Source organism: Panthera pardus, unplaced genomic scaffold, assembly GCF_024362965.1.
Source record: "Panthera pardus isolate Hobbes unplaced genomic scaffold, ASM2436296v1 HiC_scaffold_2, whole genome shotgun sequence".
Lineage (NCBI taxonomy): Eukaryota > Metazoa > Chordata > Mammalia > Carnivora > Felidae > Panthera > Panthera pardus.
In genome coordinates, this window is record NW_026526765.1 from 122,230,692 (window position 1) to 122,248,745 (window position 18,054).

An 18,054-nucleotide genomic window follows, 5' to 3' on the forward strand; every position below is an offset into this window, starting at 1 on the left:
CTAGCCAGGGGACAGCGGGAATTATAACAAGTTTGGGAAAACTCAGTATGGAGCCAGCTCGCAGGAGGGAAGGGCCGTGGTACATTGCTAGAAAGAATACTGAAAATCAGAGTCAGCTGCAAACTCCACAGTCAGGGCTGGAATAGGAAGGGGCCGGTGGCCCTAAAAGCCACAGTCTTGGGGCCAGTCCCATGGGGTTAAGGAGGGGCGTCCAGATTATTGGCTGATAAGCCACTGTTCACCTTTTGCAAGAAGGAGAGCAAGGATGAAGACTGTGGAAAAGTTGAAGATAGCAAAAGGGTGATAGCTGGGGAAGCCAGATATGGTGTCTGTGGTTGAAAGGCCTCTACCTGCAGGCCCAAGATGCTCATCCTTCCTCCCCCATTGGATCCAGAGCTAGTCGGGCCCCTTGCGCAATGACCGAAGATAGTCCCTCAACGTCTTCTCCACATTGGGCACAGCATATGCCTGAGCTGCGTAGATGCCAGTGCAGGTACCCACAGCAAAGCCCAATACTGCTGATGCCCTCAGTTTGGCCACCACATAGCCGGCTAAGAAGCCCTTGAGGAATGGGGAGGACAAGAGTGAGCCATCCTGTGGAGAAAAATGAAGGAAACTCAGCCAGGGTCTCCCTTCTCTACCCAAGAGCTACTGGCCTTACATCATCCCACGACCTCTGCCTTACTCTGGAAAGCTGCAGTATTCTCTCCAAAGATTTTCTCAAGATTCTGGAGGCAGAAAAAGAACCTAGAAGTCCTGATCACACAATCTCAGAATGCTGGGGTTAGAAGGCTCCAACCACAGAACCCTACCACCACAAAGCTACAGAGGTGTCCCTGAGGAATCTGACCCCTGCCTGCTTCTCCAACCTCACTTCCTAGCATGCTCCCCCATTACTGGAGCCAAATTAAACTACTTGCATCCCCCCTGTTCATCGTGCTACTTCCCACCATAAGAGCTTTGTATATGTTGTTCCATCTGCCTGAAATGATCTCTCCTCCCCTCTTTACCTAGTTACCTTCTATTTAAGATACCAGTTCAAGTATCATTTTCTTAAAGAAACTTTCCTTGGGGTCACAGAAAACAGGCCATCAATAACCATTTGCTGAGTAAGTCTCTATCACCCATTCAAAAGCATATTGGGCAATGAAGCCCAAGGCCAGGGGGGGAAGAGGGGGAAGGAGTGGTGGGCAGGTGCAGCTTTACCTGGCCCACACCACTGTTGACTTCGTCTTCCACACGCTGCTGCAGGCGTTCCAACTGGTTCTTGAGAAATGCCAGGTCCTTAAGCTTAGGCAGAGAATCCTAGAACAAGAAAGAATCCAACAAGTTAACCCAGCCCAATTCTCTGCTGAGGTCTGTCAGAGGCTGGGTATTTTTTTTTTTTTTTTTTTTAAACTTCCTGAGATGATGGTGGTAAAGGAAGAAAGGCACTGACAAGAAAAGAATTCACATGGGGACCAGGGAGGGGGGTGACAGATGGGATCTGCATCTATAACAACCCTTACAGAATTTCATAAAGTAAGCAGTGTGTAGGGAGACAAGAGGAACAGCTAGGAGACATTCAATTAGATTTATCAGGCAAGCACTACTGACTCGGCTATTAATAGCAACGTGTCTGTCTTGTCTACCGGGTCCTCGGGCCTCGCACAGGGACTGGTAAGTAGTTAATAAATGTGAGGATGAATGTCGCTGAACTTCCAGACCAGTGGTGAGTAACGGCCTAAGGCAGTTCCCCGGACGCTGTAGGGTAAATCTGATTTCTGCTTGGGCTTCTCTCAAACCGAATGTGTGACTGGATGCGCTGGCTGGAGTTGGGGTGGGTGGCTGTCTGCAGGAGTGGGTGAATGCACTGGGTGGCTTAGATCGCATAGAAGTATGAAATTCAATGTATGCCCAAGGGTATCTGAATGAGAATGTGAGTGTCCGTGTGGCTTGGAATCATCATGTCCATAGGAGGGAAATTTCGGGGGCCAGGGAATGCAAGAGAGTGAAAGTGTGTCAGAGTGAATGTGTTTGAATGTCTGCTGGTAATTAAGGATAACGAGGGTCCCGAGAGAGGACACCTGGGAGATGCCCGGCTTTGCTTGCCTCGTGTGGCGCTCCGCTACTCCACTTCCCAATGTTCAGTCAGTCGAATACAGTAAAAGCTCGCCTAGAGGAAATAAGGGCATCCCCACACAAGAGAGGCTCCAGTGTCGCCTCTCCCAAGGACTAAAACGGTGTGAAGACCACCCCACACTGAAGATAATCCTTACGTTCACTCACCTTGTCATCCGCCATCTTCCCCGCCGAACTTGTTGCGCAGGCGCGGCCCCGCCTCCCTCATGCAAAGTACTACAGCCATCTTTACTGAGGGCGAAGGCACTTCCGGGGCATTTTTGGAAAGGGTGGAGGAGGTGCTTTCCTGGCCGCAGAGCCCAGGCGGTCTCTTGCTCTCAGGTACTGGCACGTGACTCCTCCATCACGACCCTAACTGCGTGTCCGCGCGCGCACACGACCTGGGCGCAATGATCTCACTCCTTCGCGTGTGCGCGCTGCGCAAGTTCGTGTAACAAGTCGTCCATCCCTCGATGAGCTCATAGTTGCGCGGTTATGTCACTGGGGGCGTTGGCGTCGTGCGCCTTCCCCGGCTCCACGCACGGGAACGCACACTCGGGGATCCAGACGTCTGTTTACACGCGCCACCCCTCGGCGGGCGGCGCTGCTCAGGCCCGTCCTTTCCCGCCCCTGGGACCCGGCTCCAACCCCACCCCATATCTGTGCGGTGCCTGTTGGCCTGGTCAGCGCAGGGAGGCTGGGCTTGCGCGCGCCGCAGCTTCGGAGGTCGAGCTGGGCTGAGATTGCCGGCCGGCAGAGGCCGGCGGGGACGCGGTCGGGGCTATGCTGGGCAAGGATTACATGCTGGCCATCATTCTGGTCAACTGTGATGGTGTGCACGGGGTCCCGATGGGAGGATCGGGAGCTGAGGGGTAACGAGGGAGTTGACGGGGTATGTTTCGGGGTGAGGACTACGGGACAAATGAATCCTGGATTTTTGTGCTGCAAAGGACCTCCTGTACCTCCAGCCTAAGGATTGCCACCTTTGAGATGGAAGGAGGGTTCTGATCGTGTTATTCTGAATCCACTAATATGCCTTAGCAATCCCGTGTTTCCTCTCCCCGTTTGGTGTCTTGTAGATGACTTGTGGGGGGACCAGAGTCTTGAGGGAGAGCCAGGCCTGCCCCCTGGCTGGAGGAAGATACGCGATGCTGCAGGTACTTACTATTGGCACGTACCCAGTGGCAGCACCCAGTGGCAGCGCCCAACCTGGGAGACAGGAGATGCAGAGGACCTAGGCACGGTAGGTGGAGTGTGTTGGAGGGGGTCTGAACCCATGTGCGGATCTAAGCCTGCTGCTATACCGACCTAGCCCCCTCTCTACAGAGGACGGAAGGGATTTGGGGACTTCGGCCCCCCAAGGGGAGATCCTTCTCCAGCCTGGAGAGCTCACTGGACCGGAGGTAACAGGGATAGGCCAGGCAGAATGAAAGGCTTGGGGTTTCATGGCACTCAGAGATGCAACTGGACCCACATTCTGCATTCAAGCCCAGGTTCTTGGCTCTTTCCCATTTCTTGAGTCTCAATAGTTTGAATTTTGTCCCTAGTTCTGTGCTCTGTATTTTGCTACATGTTTTTCCCTATTCTGGGTACTGACAAATCATGTTCTACATCTTGGCCCTTTCCGGAGGGGGGAGGGTTCCTGACCTGTGTTCTAGAGTCTCTTGTCTCAATTTGGGGTTCTGGTCCACATTTTGTATCCTGTTCCTTATTTGTAACTTTTGTTCTATGTCCAGTATCCTGAATTTTTGCTCAGATTTTAAGCCACACTCTATGTTACATTTAATTAATATGTACCGGGCCCTCTCCCACTCTGGTTTTATACCTCAAGTATAAAACACACTGTGTTCTGCACACTGTGTTCTGGGTCTTATCCCACATCTCATGCCCATCAAGTAGTTGGAGCCTCACCACTGTCCCTTCTGTAGGAGGTGTGGTCCCCTTATGAGCTCTGTTCTGTTCCAGGAACTCTTTGTCCTGGTATGGTGAGGAATCCTACATCCAGAGCATGGAGCCAGGAGCTAAGGTAGTGTCTTGGGCCTGAGAGCCAGCCCAGGGAATGGTGGTGGCGGTGGTGGATTGTTCCCAGGGAAAGGTCAGGAGTGGTATTGGGCTGAGAAGAGGTGATCAAAGGTGAAGGGAGCAGGTACCAGAAGGTTTATATGTGTGGAACCTGTGATACCTCCCATCCTATTCCACCTTCTGTTCCACTTCCACGTCTGCCTCTACTCACCCAGGGTCTTCCTGTCCTTTCCCCCAACCCATCAGTGCTTTGCAGTCCGCTCCCTGGGTTGGGTAGAAGTACCCGAAGAGGATCTGGTACCAGGGAAGAGCAGTATTGCAGTCAATAACTGCATCCAGCAACTGGCCCAGACTCACAGCCGTAGCCGCAGCCAGCCCCCAGATGGTGCCTGGGGTGAGGTGAGCTGGCTGGCCCTTCAAGGGATTCAGCCCAGGGCCCAGCAGAGGTAGTTGTCGCCAAATTGCCTGTTCTCCATGGCAACCACCTTCATCTGAGCTCCAGACTGACCTTTTTTTGGCAGGGCCAGAACATGCTGATGATCCTGAAGAAGGATGCCATGAGCCTGGTGAATCCTCTGGACCATAGTCTGATACACTGCCAGCCTCTGGTGCACATCCGTGTGTGGGGTGTGGGCAGCTCCAAGGGCCGGTGAGGACCCCTACATCCCCCCAAGTGAGAGTTGCTCCTCCCTCCCTCCTGCAGGCTGTGATCCCCACTGATGCTGATCCTCTGTACTTGAACCCCTGGACACAGATCCTCTGACATGGACCCAAGCTCTGCCTCCCCTGCCTGGTCCAGCCCTGGTTGGGGAGGGTGGGCCCAGCTCAGCAGGGACGGATAGGGGAGAGCCTGAGAGACTGGGCTGATTCTCTCCTGTGCTCCCACATGCTTCCGGAACAGTGACAGGTGAGCGACAACCTGGTGCTTTGAGCCCCAACCCTGATCTCCCTGTTCCCTCCCCACCATATCCCTTGCCTGACTTTCCAGTCTGCTGCTGGCACTACAGGCCCTGTGCCTACCCAGCCTCTACCCTACCCTGGTCACTGCCCCTGCCCCAGCCCCATCTCTGCCCCTGCCAGGGACTTCGCTTTTGTGGCTGGTGACAAAGACAGTTGTATGCTCAAGTGCCATGTGTTTCGCTGTGACGTCCCTGCCAAGGCCATTGCCAGTGCCCTGCATGGGCTCTGTGCCCAGGTAAGGGCCAAGAGTGGGGCAGGAAATGTGGGTAAGGAGCTGGGTCTGAAACTTCCAAGGTGGTTGGGTCAGGGAGGTATTGGCTCCCTTACTTCAGTTCCCCTTTCGCTGTATCTCATGCTAGTTGCATTGTGTTTCAGATCTTGTCAGAGCGAGTAGGTGTCAGTGAGGATTCTCCTTGCTCCCTAGACCCCATCTCCCCTGAGGACCTGCCACGGCAAGGTATGGGGAGGGAGGTGCTGCACTGCAGCAACAGGCTACTTTGGTGAAAGTTGGCGCTGTTTAGTCCTGGTTGTTTAGTACTTCTTGGAGATGTGGGACTTCTGATGTGTGCAGGCATCCTAAGCTCTGAATTGGAGGAGCAAGCTTTATGGTTTTCCTTCTACCAGCTCCAGTTCTCTGAAGGGCGGGGAAAGGGGTCATTGAGAGAATGCCCAGGCCCACTTGCTGTGTGTATGTTTCAGTGGAGCTGCTGGATGCGGTGAGCCAGGCTGCTCAGAAGTATGAGGCACTGTACATGGGGACCCTGCCAGTCACCAAAGCCATGGGTGAGGACTGAGCTGGCTGAGGGGGTAGGCTGAATGAGGTGAGGGAGAGGGGGTAGGGAAGGATCTACCACCATTTCTCAGAGTACACCCATGGCCCCTGTCTGGCCTAGAATGTGCCACCCTTCCCAACTCAGGATTCTAAGCCCAGCCCCAGCTATTCTAATGCCATCTCTCTGAATCCCAATCAGTGAGATGGAGTAGACTCTCCCTGCAGATCCCTTCTTTCTTTATGTCTGGGAGACACCATGGTGGGCATGTCCCCCCAGGCATGGACGTGCTGAATGAGGCCATTGGTACTCTCACCAACCGGGGGGACCAGGATGCCTGGGTCCCTGCCATCCTCAGCGTGTCTGACTCTGTCATGACTGCACATCCCATTCAGGTACCAGAAGAAGGTGAAGTTGGGGGCTGTGGAGGGGTGGGAGGGATGCTGAGGGGTAATTGCTTGCTGTTGGGAAAGGTCAGTGAGTCCAGCCAGTGCCTGGTCCTCTACTGACTAGGCCTGGTGTGGGCAGGCAGAAGCTGGTGCAGAGGAGGAACCACTATGGCAGTGCCCTGTGCGCCTTGTGACCTTTATTGGTGTTGGCCGTGACCCACACACCTTTGGCCTCATCGCTGACCTGGGCCATCAGAGCTTTCAGTGTGCAGCCTTCTGGTGCCAGCCCCATGCAGGGGGGCTTTCCGAAGCTGTGCAGGCTGCTTGCATGGTGAGTCAGGGGCGGAAACGGGTAAGTGGGTTTGCCCTGCAGCTGCTGTACTGGTGATGGGCTCAGGACTGGCAGTTTCTCCAGAAATCACAAACCAGTGATCCCAGGGCTGACCATGGTAAACTACCCTTTTATTTTGCCCGCAGGCTGTCTTTAATAAGTTTAAATTAGTTGCCAATGGTTAGAGCCAGGACATTTCATGTAATAATTGTTCTGGTACTGGGTCCACACATATAAATTTCAACATTCAGCTCTAATCATGTAGGGGCTGATCCTGGTAGGGTGGGCACTGTTTTTCCTGTTTGTCTCATTTAGGTTATTTCCTGGCATCTGTGGGCATTCGAGTGTGGGATGCCTGCACTTTATGAGTTCAGCTCACTCTTTCTTCAGTAAATACAAGTGCCTACAGGGTACCAGGAAGCATACTTTGACTTTGACTGATATAGATGAAACAGCCTTTGCCTTCACAGAACACTTAGGTTAGACCAGAGACAGACCAGAAGGGGGTTGTATGCCACAGGATGTTGGGGCTGGCCGCTTCAGGGGCTCGGGAAGGCTACCTGAAAGAGGTGATAGAAAGCTGACAGTTGAAGGTCTTAGGAGGAAGTTAGGCGAAGGGGAGTGGGGCAGGTGTGCCAGATACAAGGAACCCCAGCTGTGAAGATGAGAGCAGTAGTTGTGGGTCAGGATATTTCAAAGAATCTAGTATATCTGGAGTGCAAAGGGCAGAGGAGGAAAGTGAGAGATGGGGGCAGGAAGAACAGTAGACACCATGTCATGGAAGAACTTAGAGACTGTGGTGATGAGTTTATTTTGTCTCCAGTCACTTTGAGCTATTGAAGGGTTTTAAGCAATGAATTCACGTTTGTGGATTAAGACACCACCTAAGGTACATATGGATAAAAGATTCAGAAGACATGAGAAGAAATAGGACCATTTAGGACCCCCATTGAGTTCAAATGAAAGAAGACTGGGGCAGTTGGTGGGAATGAAGTTTGGGTTGTAGACCTTCTCCTTGACTAGGGAATCCACTTTGCCAGGAGGCAGTCTGCTCCTGTGAAAGCTGGAGAGGAGTCAGCATAATGGTAGGTATGGTTAAGAGCACAGGCTGGTCAGTCAGAAATAGGGATATGAATTCGAATTCTATCATTATTTTTGCCTAGCTGACATTGGCATTCTCTTTGAACTTAAATTTTCTCATTTGCAAAATAGTAATAACACCTGATCAACAACTTTGGATTAAGTTAGAGTATAAAAATATTTAGCATAGTGTCCAGCCTTCCTTAAATGCTCTGTAAATGTGAAGTTTTGTGTTTGTTACTGAACTACCTGGGAATGCTGTAAGGGCTCAAGATGGGGCCGACTACCAGCCTCATACTGGACTGAAGCCTTGGCCAGTTCCCTGTTCTGCAGAGGCTTTCAGGGAGTCCAGGGGCAGAAAGGAGCTGGATCTTCACATTCCCCTTTTCCCTAGGTTCAGTACCAGAAGTGTCTTGTGGCCTCTGCAGCTCGAGGCAAGGCCTGGGGTGCCCAGGCCCGGGCCCGCCTGCGGCTCAAGCGGACCAGCTCCGTGGACTCCCCAGGAGGTCCCCTGCCCCTCCCCCTGCTCAAAGGAGGGGTTGGGGGTGCAGGGGCAGCCCCTCGAAAACGGGGTGTCTTCTCTTTTCTTGATGCCTTCCGTCTGAAACCCTCTCTGCTCCATATGCCCTAAGTGAATCCAGGAGGACTGGGTAAGGAGGCTCTGGGTCCATGCCCAGCTCTATACCCCTTAATTTTCCAGGGGCCTGTAGCCTCTCTTTCCTTGAAACCTTGTCTGCCTGCCCTCTGGCTCTTGCCCACCCTCTGTTTATTGCCCAATTTATTGAATATTTATAGGGATGATTGAGAGGCCCTGCACCACAACCTAGGCCTCTGGCTGTCCTTTCCTTGGGTCCCTGTGTTCCTTGCCCCTGTCCAGCCCTGGACAGTTGGCTCTACCTCAGCAACACTTTATAGCAAAATCAATACAAATAAAAATCCCTCAGTGACCTCACTGGGTGTGAGTATATTGGGCCTGGGACAGGGTTGGGGGTTAACCCGTATGAGGTGAGTGTCTGTGTCTGTGCTTGGTGTTGGTGGTTGCCTGTAATCACATGAGGGCATGGGTGTGATGGAAATCTGATTTCATTCATTCAACAAGTGTATTTTCTAAGGTCTTCTGTGTGCTAGGCACTAAGTGAGTCAGTGGGATATAACAAAATACGGGTTCCACCTTCTGAGACTCAGAAAGGGAGACGGACAAGAGTTAAATAAGATAGAAGATAATATATGGTACAACTAGGAAATCTCAGGGTTGTGGGAGCACCGCTGGGTTACTTAATCTGGCATTACTAGGTTTCCTGAAGAGTTGACGTCTGTGTCCTGAAGGAAAATGAATACTAGTTACCGAGCCTGCAAAGTAGAAATGTGCAGGGCAGTGGGCAGAGGTGAGGTGCTAGAATGCCACCTAGCTAGATCACACAGGGACATTTGTGGGGCAGGAGCTTCTGGTGGTTTAAATTTGCTCCTGAGAGCAACTGTGACACAGATTGAACCTATGGGGGAATAGGGCTCCTAGAGACGCCTCTCGGAAAACAGCCCCCTTTAGTGCCTTGCGATCAGGGCCCCGATGCCTTATTAGCTGGAGATTTCGAGTTCCTTAGGGAGCTGGCGCAGTGTTCCCACACGGGCTCCCGGCATTTCTGAACTACAGTTCAACCTGGAGGGCTCCTGGCAACCAGCGGGTCCGGGGGACGCCCCAGTCCGGCCCGGTGTGCGGCCGCCCCGGAAGTGACGCGCTGCGCTGCTGACCTTGCGGAAGTGGAGATGGCGGAGCTGTACGTGAAGCCGGGTGAGCGCGGCCGGCGGGCTAGGGGCGCTGGGTTGTCCCCCGCTGCCCAGGCCTGGGGCAGCTACTGCACGGGGGGCGGGCCCTCCAACTCCCCCGGGCTCGCGTCATACGTCCCCTCATCTCCGCAGGCAACAAGGAGCGCGGCTGGAACGACCCGCCGCAGTTCTCCTACGGGCTGCAGACCCTGGCTGGTGGTCTCAAGCGCACGCCGCTCACCAAGAGGGTCGCCGCCTCGCAGGATGGCTCCCCCAGAGGTGCGTGGGGGCCCTTTGCGCGCAGACCAGCAGAGAATGGGCGGAACCAGGGATAAGCTTGGCCCGAGGGCCCATTTTGCTCTTCTGACGTCTCCCTGAGAGCTTGAGCTCGGTGATGAGGCACAGGCAGGCCCTTTTCCTAGTCCGTTCTTTACTGCCTAGGTCAATAAATAGTAAGTTTCAAAAAAAAAAAAAAATCTCTTTGCTTTCACCCTAGGGGGATCTCATCCGGACCTACAGCTTTTAATATAGTTTTTATGGTTTTCAAATTTCCAACCTGTAGCTCTTCATGGAATACCATAGTGGTATAACCATTTGTCTTGTTCTGCATCGTCACTTGGTCATATAAGCATCTAGACTTAACGTGTTATTCATTCATTTAATCAGTGTTATCTACTGAGCATCTCTGAGCCAAGCACTGCTTGAGGGCGAACAAGACAAAAAAAGGTTTCAGTTTTCATGGAGGCTATGCTTTGGCTTTGGAGATAGACAGATTTCACACACTGGAAACAGTGCAAAGGCTTTGAGAACAAGTTTGGCAAATTCAGAGACTGAAGGAATACCTAGTGGGTAGAGCACCATGGGCTAGATAAATTAAAATCTGAGAAGTAATTAAAATCTGAGTAGACACCAGACAGTGGGTTTTGTAAACCAGGAAAAGGAGTTTGTATTTTAATCTGTGTAAAGCTGGAAGCCGTTGAAAAGTTTAAATCAGAGGAGGGCCGCCTTTACTTCTGAGCATTTCCCATGCCAACAGGTGGGGCTATGGCCCTGAGATGTAGCTCTTTCAGTACCCCTATGTTATTCACACTCATAGCACTGCAGAGGAAGGACACAAACCAGGGTTTCCTCAACCTTGGCACGACTGACATTTTGGGTCAGATAATTCTTTGTGGTGAGGGACCACCCTGTACTTTCTAGGATGTTTTGTAGCATCCCTGGTTTCTACCCATTAGATGCCAGTAGCACTCACCCTGTGGTGGCAGCCAAAAATGCCTCCAGACACTTGCCCTGAGGACAAAATCTCCCCCGGTTAAGAAACACTGACTGATGTACATCTTAAAAAAAAAAAAAAGAAAAAAGAAAAAAGAAAAAGACCACTGTGTCTGCTGTGTGGAAAAGTGGTTTTAGGGAAGAAGTGGAAAGACAAGTGGCTATTATGGAAACACGGGCAAGATTTAATTTGGACAAAAGTGGGAGTATAGAAATGGTAGGAATTGGATGGATATGGCATATGTTACTGAGGAAATCAGTAACATATAGGATATATGGATATAGGTGAGAGAAAGAGGAATCAATATAACTTAAGTTTTTTGCTTGAGGAACTGGCTGGTATTGTTCATAGATATGGGAAGGTGTAGGGTGGGGGGAATAGGGATTTGGGGGGAAGAGGGAAAGAAAGCTTTGTCTTTAGTCATGTTAAATTTGGGCTGCTACTGTGAGGAGAGGTCTAGGCCAGAATTACAGAAATGAAACACAATCATATGGATGGTGTTTGATTTCATGGGCTTGAATAAGGTCACTTAAAAAGAATGTGTGGATAGAGGCCTAAAGAGGGTCCACCACAGCCCCAAAGCTCTCTAGCATCTTAGGGTTGAGTAGAGAAGAAATTTACTAAAGGGGCTTGAAAAACAGCCAGAGAAAAGAAGTAGGAAGACAATTGAAATTTAATCTGGGAGATAGAGTAAAATTTTGACTCAACCATGATGGATGACGATGAGAGGTCAGGTAGGACAGAGAAAAGGGACCACAGGATTTGTCAAACTCGATTGGACACTGGTGACCTGACAGAAGCAGTCTTTGGAATGATGAAAGTAGAAACCCATCTGGAACAGGCTGAGGAGGGAATGTGGGAAAAAAAGCAGACAGAACAACTATAGACTAGAGCTCATTCAAGAAATTCTGCTGTGAGGCAGAGAGAAATGAGACTGTGTCCAAGGACAGAATGAGAGGTAAGGCAGGATTGTTGTTTCTAAGATGGTGAACACTAGAGCATGTCTGTATGCCAATGGGCTGATTCTGTAGTGGGAGAACTGGTGGTGCAGGAAAACAGAATAACTGCAGGAGGGAAGCCTAGAGAAGGCACGATGCCGGCATCAATACAGCTGGAAAGATGGCCTCTGAGAGGAGCAGGAAACCGTCAAACGTTCATCTTTCAGAGGAGGAAGGAAAGTGGCCACAGGTACAGGTTAGTAGAACTGGTGGTGAGAAGATGAGAGAGTTGCTGTTTAACGACCTCTCTTTTCTCAGGGAAGTATGAGGCAGTGTTGGAAGTAGACTGCAGGGAAAGGAAAGGGGGAGAAGGTAGACAAATTGAGAGGGAAAATGTGAAAATGGTTGTTGTGAAGAATGGAAAAACAAGGCAAAGGATAGGAATTCCAGTGTTGGGTACCTTTTGAAATCTGTCCGCATGGATTTCAAGTGTAACTCTCAAAAGCTCGGTTCTGTTTTTCCTTCCAGCAAGTGCAGGCAAGTTGGCTTTACCAGGAAAGTGGGACAATGGGAGGGGATAAGTGAGGGGAGAGTGTTAATAAGGGAGTGATTTTAATGTACCATGAAATCTAATTGATGGGGCTGGAAGGATAGGAGAGGTGGTCAGATTTTGGGGATGGCAGTGTTAACAAGACAGAGAGGTGTGAGACGCTAAGGAAGGGGTGGGGAAAATCATCATTGGAGGTGAGGAGCTCAAGAAACCAAGAGGTCAAATATTAGATGAGTTAATCATCCACATAGATGTTGATGCCTAGAATTGATTTTTCTCTTCTAATTTTCTTTTTTCCACAGTGCTTTCCACCATCCAATTACTAAAGGCAGAAACCAAGAGTCATCCTTGACGCCTCTCCCTCTCACTCCCAATCCATAAAGTCCTGTCACTGCCTCCTAAATTAATCTAAGGCCACTTCATTTCCCCTCATCTGCTCTTTCCCTCTGGTCCATGGCAGCCTTCTCTTTACTGGTCTACTCCGTTAACCTCTCAACCATTGTACATGCCTCCATTCTTGACCTATTCTCATCCATCTTTCTTGGACCATGCAGAGTGATTGTCTTAAGAAACAAGACTAGTCACATCACCCCCTGTGATTTATAAACCTGCAGTGGCTTCCCATTACCATTAGCCCTCAAGACCAAACTCCTCCAAAGCCCTGTAGGGTCTGGACCCTTGCTTGCTTTTCCAGAGATAGCACATACTACTTTCTTCAGTGTTACTAATTTCCAGCCATCCAGGGCTGGTTTGTGTAACTTGAACAAATCAGGACTTTTCCTGCCTGTTAGACACTGCCCTTATCTCTGCCTGGTTCACTGTTCTTTCAACTCTTCCTGGATGCATGTACCTCATCTGTTAGTTCTTTGTGAGGACTTTGTTACACAGAAATCTAGCACCTGCACCTATATTATGTACACTGCAACCCTGTAAAGTAAGTGCTACTACCAGGATATCCCCATTTTACAGAAGAGGAATACAAGCCTAGGGGTTAAAGGTAACTTGCTAAATGCCACATAGTGGATGAGCAAGGACAAACTTAGAAGGCACCTCACAAGGCCTTCCTTGAACACTCAGTCTAAGTAGTTCCCTCTACTATTCTTCTTTTATTACATCATGTTTTCTTTGTAGCATGCAGATTGGGAATTTGTGTGTGTGTGTGCATGCGTGTGCTTTCCTTTCTCTAGAATTTCTGCTCTGAGGTTAGGAACCTAATCTGTCTGGTTTAGTACTCTGTCTCTCATGCTTTACACAATGCCTCATGGTAGACTTCATAAATACACATTTTTGAATGAATGAGTTGTCCCAGAGAGTAGCCTTCTAGAAGAGATGAAGTTATAGTTGACCTTCTTACCTGTTTTACCCATGTTTGCTTGATTCCACTTTCCCTTTTCAGTCCCCACCTCACAGACTTCTACGGGGCTCCCCCCAATGGGGCCTACACCTCCTGTGAGTAAGGCTCCCAGGCCCCCACCTGTGGGGAGTTGTCCTGCCTCCAGTGTAGAGCCAGCAAATTTCTCAGTCACCGAATCTGAAACTCTACTGGAAGACGTGCTCAAACCTTTGGAAGAGGCATTGGAGGATTGCCGCGGTCACACAAAGGTAGTAAGCCTTGACACACTAGCGGGTGATAGAAGGACTGCCATCGACAGCCAGATGCAGTGTGGCTCCCAAGGGTAGACCCTCTAATCCTATCAGCATTGGCTTTTACCCAGTTCTGAGTTATGGACTCCCTTCAGAATCTGCTAAGGACTTACCAGAAAAATGAACACAGAATTTCAGGTGGGTTCACAGGATTTCCAAAAGAACAGTTAGTAGAAGAGGCTGATAGGAACAAGAATTAAATTCATCTCCCATTAGTGATGATAACTTGATTTTCCTACCTCTAGGCCATTCAGAGGAGACCCTGCTGATTCTGTGCTCAGGGAGGGAGAGGGAAACCTTCTTTTTGGATCTATGGTATTTTCTTTGTTCTCTGGAGGCAAGGGATCTGAGGAGTCTAAAAGGAAAGTAACATAGTAAGTTTTACTTCTTTGGTGCTTAGTTTTCTTATTTGTAAAGTTGTACTATAGAATGAGTTTCTGAGGATCTCAGAAACTCCGGAAATTTAAAAATTCTAGCCATACATGCATTTTTCTTGGGAGGAGATCCCTAAGTTTTATGAGAATCTCAATGGGGCCTCTAACCAGATTAAGTGTGAAGTTCCCCGGGGCCTGAGAAAGCAGGTGCTTCCTATCTGGTGTTGCCTTTCCCCTGCCCCTGTTGGGCTGGCAGCACTGACTTGCAGGGGGCTTCTGTCTCTCAGAAGCAGGTATGTGATGACATCAGCCGACGCCTGGCTCTACTGCAGGAACAATGGGCTGGAGGGAAGCTGTCAGTACCTGTGAAGAAGAGGATGGCTCTGCTGGTGCAAGGTACGGGTAGGTCACTTGGTATGGCCTAGAGAACCCCCAATTTGTTGTGGATGGCTGAGCTGAAATAGATGCTGAGGTTCTGACTAGTTGGGAGGAGAGGAGTGGGAGCTAGTTCTTTTGCCCCAAGTTGCTTGTTTAGCCCTTTTCTTTCCTCAGAGCTTTCAGGTCACCAGTGGGAAGCAGCAGATGACATCCACCGCTCACTCATGGTTGACCATGTGACTGAGGTCAGTCAGTGGATGGTGGGAGTTAAAAGATTAATTGCGGAAAAGAGGAATCTGTCTTCAGAGGAAGAGGCCAATGAAGAAAAATCTACAGACACAGCTGAGGAGAACCAGATGGTACCAGGTGTCTAAGAGGTTCCATAATCTTATGGGATCCCTAGACTCACATCATTTCCTATGCCTTGGCAGAGAGGCCTGCTCTCTCTTGGCTCCCTCTTAACCACTTGGGAGACTGCCCCCTTGGGATCCTTGGCCTGATGCACCCACCTCTGGGGGAAGAGGTGCCACCTGGGCCACGGGGAAGTCACTTGTTACCCATAACATACATTTCAATAAAAACATCTCCGTAGTGGGCCAGGGTAGGAGAGATGAGCCCTTTTTGTGCCAAACTGGTCCCCTATGGTGTCCTTGACTGCCCTGCTCCTTGTATACGCTGCGGACCTCTGTCCTTCCTTCTTTCATCATGAATGGCCTTGCTAGGCATGATCACTTGCTGCCTGCCATTTCCCCCCAAAATAGACTGAAACACACATTCCTTGCTGGGCTGAGTATCCCTTTTTGGATGACTTCATTTCAGTATGAGAACAGAGGCTCCATAGCAGGGGAGATTTTTCCCTTAAGGAAAGGAGACTGCCTTATTTGTACTCTGTCACCCTTGAGATAGTGCTACAGAGATTAGAACGTAGCTGCATACAATGAAGGAGAAAAAGAGCAGATTGCTGAGGTAGGGGATCATGGACTGTGACCTTTGGGGCCTCAATTTGGGCTTGAAAGTATCTTCTAACCCTCTGAGGACAATAGAGCCACGTGAAGGGGCTACAGAGGTTCAAATCATGCTGGGAAGGGAAGATACAGGTTTTCAGTGTTGTAATAGGGGGCTGATCTTCAGAGGTGGGAGGCAGAAAAGGCATGGGGAGTGACTGGAGAAGGTGAAACCCTGGGGTAGTGCCTCTTTTTTCCCCCGCTTTGGAATAGATAGGGAGAGACTGCTGGAGAGGCCCAGTTACAGGAAGGCTGCTTCCTGGAAAGGCTGGAACAGCCCTTGGCTGGGGTCAGGCAATTGCTGTTGGGCGGCTCCTGTAGTCTGCCCCCATTGCCTGCCTCAGGCTCTGGAAGTGGGCCCAGTGACAGCTGGGAAGGGGCTGCTGATACTAACCAGGTCGCTGGGGCGCTCAGCTGTGTGGCTGACATGGCAAGGTCAGTGATGAGGAGAACACTGGAGTCAAGGCATTTCTTTGAATGTTTACTAAGCAGTCAGACAGTGACATACTCCATCCCTCAGTCCCAGCCTCAGTTCCTGATGACGGAGGGCTGGGAGCTGGGAGGAGTACCTATAGACCAAAGGGAAAGTAGAGCTAAGGGCTTGGCAAGTTGCCCACTCCTATCCCTGGTCTAGCTGCTTCAGAATTAAGGGAGGCCTGAAACCAACAAGTCACTCCCTTCCAAATTAGATGAGGCCAACTGGCGTTTGGAATACCCCAGGAAGAGGTGATGGCAGCAGCGGCATGAGGGACTCCTCTAACTCCACATGGGATCTTCTGCACTGCATCAGATGTCCATTTCAAATTGTGCGTCATCTGGAGAAAGAGAAGGCATTTGGAATGGTTGCTGGGCTATAAGCTCAGCATCAGTGCAGAAGCCCCTCTCAGCATTAACCTCCCACTCTACTTCACAGGGGCATCTGGACTCCAGGCATTTCTTAATTTTAGGCCCTGCTTTCCTTACCGGGTATCTCTTCCTCTGTCTCCTTCTGCTCCTTCAGCTCCTCCAGCTTGGAGGGTGGGGCTGTTGGAGGAGTTGTGACCCCGGGAATCTGAGGGAGGCAGCAGGGGGGTGTCCGGGCAATGGGTGAGTTCTTGCACTCCAGCAGGAACTTTCGGTCGTAGATGATCCTGGTGCCTGTTGAGGGGTAGGGACTAGATAAGAGGCCAGAGCTTGGGTATGGAGCTATCTGGGGTGCCACACACAAGCTTTTTAGGAAACTGGGAGTCCTATTACCCCATGTATTAAAGGGCTAGTACTCTGCAGCCCAGCCAGGATCTTAGCTGACTAGCCTTCACGGCACTTTAAGACTTCCAGGTCTAACCAAGATGTGGTTAAGTGCCATAAGGCAAGTGGGATGCCCAGGGGCTTTTGGTTTAGGATAGGTTCAGGTCACAGTTCTAAGAGGAGCACAAAACCTGGGAGACTTCAGGTGGTTCAGGCTGTTCCTGTCTGGCTCTGCTGGCTCTGGAAATTCAGGGCTTCGGTGGGGGTGGGGGCCTTATCCCTTCAGGCAGTTGGATCAGGAAGCCAAATAACAATGTAAATTTAAAGGCGTTTCACCCCTGCTACCACCTGGGTTCTGATACGTGCAGGGAAAGGCTGTGTTCCTCTGGACAGCTGCTTTCCCCATGAGACACAGGGACATACTGTTCTTATCCTGACCCCTCCCAAGTCCTATCAGGCCCTGTCCCAGCCTAGAGGAACTTGGCCCCAATTCTGTCCTCAAAGGGCCTTACCCTGTTCTTGCCCCTCCCTCCCCTCAGCCTCCACGTGGCAGGAAACCCTGGGTCGGGAGCCCAGCAGCTCAAGATCCCAGGCAGCCAGCCCGAAGATCCTGGCCCCAACTGCCTGAGCCCAGTTGAGCCCGGCTGTAGCTGCTTTGCAAGACCTGGTGCTACCTGCTGAGGCCACGCTCAGCTGGGGCTTCGGCTCCTACCCCCCGGCGGCAAAGTTGGGAGGGGCCGGTGAGCAAGGCACAGAGTCACCCGGAAGCTAGGCTCAAGGCCATGTTGCATCACTTTGAGGTTTCAGGGTACAGGGCTTCAGTTTCAAACATCTCTCAGCCCCTGCGGAAGCTACAACCTGCAGAGGGGCCTGCGAATGGAGTCCAAGACCTGCACCTCCGGCCCTCCCTCGAGTCGCACGCACGCGCTGCCCTGCCCAAAGCCCCCGGACCCCCCAGCCCGGCCCGCTGACCTCCTGGGGTAGTGGCGTATAGCGTGCCCCCAGGCGTGGTGCTGTAGTAGTCGGGCAGCCGGTCCCTGCCCCCGGGAATCGGGCAGCTCGTGGATGTGGACATAGCGAACGGGACAAGCAGGAAGGCAATCGGCTCGTGCAGAGGACGCGGAGTGCAGCTAAGTCTGAAGCGGACTCAGCGGACCACGTGCGGCCTCAGCAACAACACCAGGACGACGTCACGCCCGGGGCGGGCCACCAGCCGTCACTCAATCCGAGGGTCCCGCCCCACCCGGGAG

General features: G+C 51.1%; 4 protein-coding genes across 5 annotated transcripts; 2 read left to right on the top strand and 2 right to left on the bottom strand.

The window, feature by feature from the left end:
- Window positions 1-46: 46 nt before the first annotated feature.
- Window positions 47-2,563, bottom strand: LOC128778310 (SLC35A4 upstream open reading frame protein). Its single transcript, XM_053907420.1, has 3 exons — window positions 2,269-2,563; window positions 1,207-1,305; window positions 47-594 (listed from the first exon to the last, which is right to left on the bottom strand). Exons 1-3 carry the CDS (start codon window positions 2,281-2,283, stop codon window positions 397-399), a joined length of 312 nt encoding a protein of 103 aa, XP_053763395.1. The 5' UTR covers window positions 2,284-2,563; the 3' UTR covers window positions 47-396.
- A 39-nt stretch (window positions 2,564-2,602) lies between these two features.
- On the top strand, window positions 2,603-8,604 carry APBB3 (amyloid beta precursor protein binding family B member 3). Of its 2 annotated transcripts, none has more exons than XM_053907419.1 (12): window positions 2,603-2,932; window positions 3,180-3,343; window positions 3,427-3,503; window positions 4,066-4,126; window positions 4,369-4,521; window positions 4,644-4,771; window positions 5,203-5,317; window positions 5,458-5,539; window positions 5,782-5,865; window positions 6,132-6,247; window positions 6,366-6,572; window positions 8,047-8,604. In XM_053907419.1, the coding sequence occupies exons 1-12, from the start codon at window positions 2,884-2,886 to the stop codon at window positions 8,281-8,283; spliced, it is 1,473 nt and encodes a 490-aa protein (XP_053763394.1). In that variant the 5' UTR covers window positions 2,603-2,883; the 3' UTR covers window positions 8,284-8,604. The 2 variants fall into 2 exon arrangements, with proteins under 2 accessions (XP_053763394.1, XP_019279937.2); XM_019424392.2 differs by having other exon boundaries at window positions 2,605-2,932; window positions 6,381-6,572.
- A 704-nt stretch (window positions 8,605-9,308) lies between these two features.
- SRA1 (steroid receptor RNA activator 1) lies at window positions 9,309-15,172 on the top strand. The gene is made up of 5 exons (XM_019424239.2): window positions 9,309-9,441; window positions 9,570-9,695; window positions 13,574-13,779; window positions 14,483-14,591; window positions 14,748-15,172. Exons 1-5 carry the CDS (start codon window positions 9,417-9,419, stop codon window positions 14,945-14,947), a joined length of 666 nt encoding a protein of 221 aa, XP_019279784.2. The 5' UTR covers window positions 9,309-9,416; the 3' UTR covers window positions 14,948-15,172.
- An 865-nt stretch (window positions 15,173-16,037) lies between these two features.
- Window positions 16,038-18,008, bottom strand: EIF4EBP3 (eukaryotic translation initiation factor 4E binding protein 3). Its single transcript, XM_019424396.2, has 3 exons — window positions 17,777-18,008; window positions 16,541-16,714; window positions 16,038-16,392 (listed from the first exon to the last, which is right to left on the bottom strand). The coding sequence occupies exons 1-3, from the start codon at window positions 17,877-17,879 to the stop codon at window positions 16,364-16,366; spliced, it is 306 nt and encodes a 101-aa protein (XP_019279941.1). The 5' UTR covers window positions 17,880-18,008; the 3' UTR covers window positions 16,038-16,363.
- Between the last annotated feature and the right edge of the window lie 46 nt (window positions 18,009-18,054).

Bases quoted from the DNA above. Each gene is read 5' to 3' on its own strand.
- SRA1 (XM_019424239.2), top strand. From the start codon at position 9,417: ATGGCGGAGCTGTACGTGAAGCCGG. The intron at 9,442-9,569 runs GTGAGCGCGGCC...TCATCTCCGCAG, and splicing joins GGAGCTGTACGTGAAGCCGG to GCAACAAGGAGCGCGGCTGG. The intron at 13,780-14,482 runs GTAGTAAGCCTT...TCTGTCTCTCAG, and splicing joins ATTGCCGCGGTCACACAAAG to AAGCAGGTATGTGATGACAT.
- APBB3 (XM_053907419.1), top strand. From the start codon at position 2,884: ATGCTGGGCAAGGATTACATGCTGGCCATCATTCTGGTCAACTGTGAT. The intron at 4,127-4,368 runs GTAGTGTCTTGG...CCAACCCATCAG, and splicing joins GCATGGAGCCAGGAGCTAAG to TGCTTTGCAGTCCGCTCCCT. The intron at 4,772-5,202 runs GTGAGGACCCCT...TGCCCCTGCCAG, and splicing joins GTGGGCAGCTCCAAGGGCCG to GGACTTCGCTTTTGTGGCTG.
- EIF4EBP3 (XM_019424396.2), bottom strand. From the start codon at position 17,879: ATGTCCACATCCACGAGCTGCCCGATTCCCGGGGGCAGGGACCGGCTG. The intron at 16,715-17,776 runs GTCAGCGGGCCG...ACCCCTCAACAG, and splicing joins ATACGCCACTACCCCAGGAG to GCACCAGGATCATCTACGAC. The intron at 16,393-16,540 runs GTAAGGAAAGCA...CTCTTTCTCCAG, and splicing joins GACAGAGGAAGAGATACCCG to ATGACGCACAATTTGAAATG.
- LOC128778310 (XM_053907420.1), bottom strand. The intron at 595-1,206 runs GTAAAGCTGCAC...TTTTCTCCACAG, and splicing joins TCAACAGTGGTGTGGGCCAG to GATGGCTCACTCTTGTCCTC.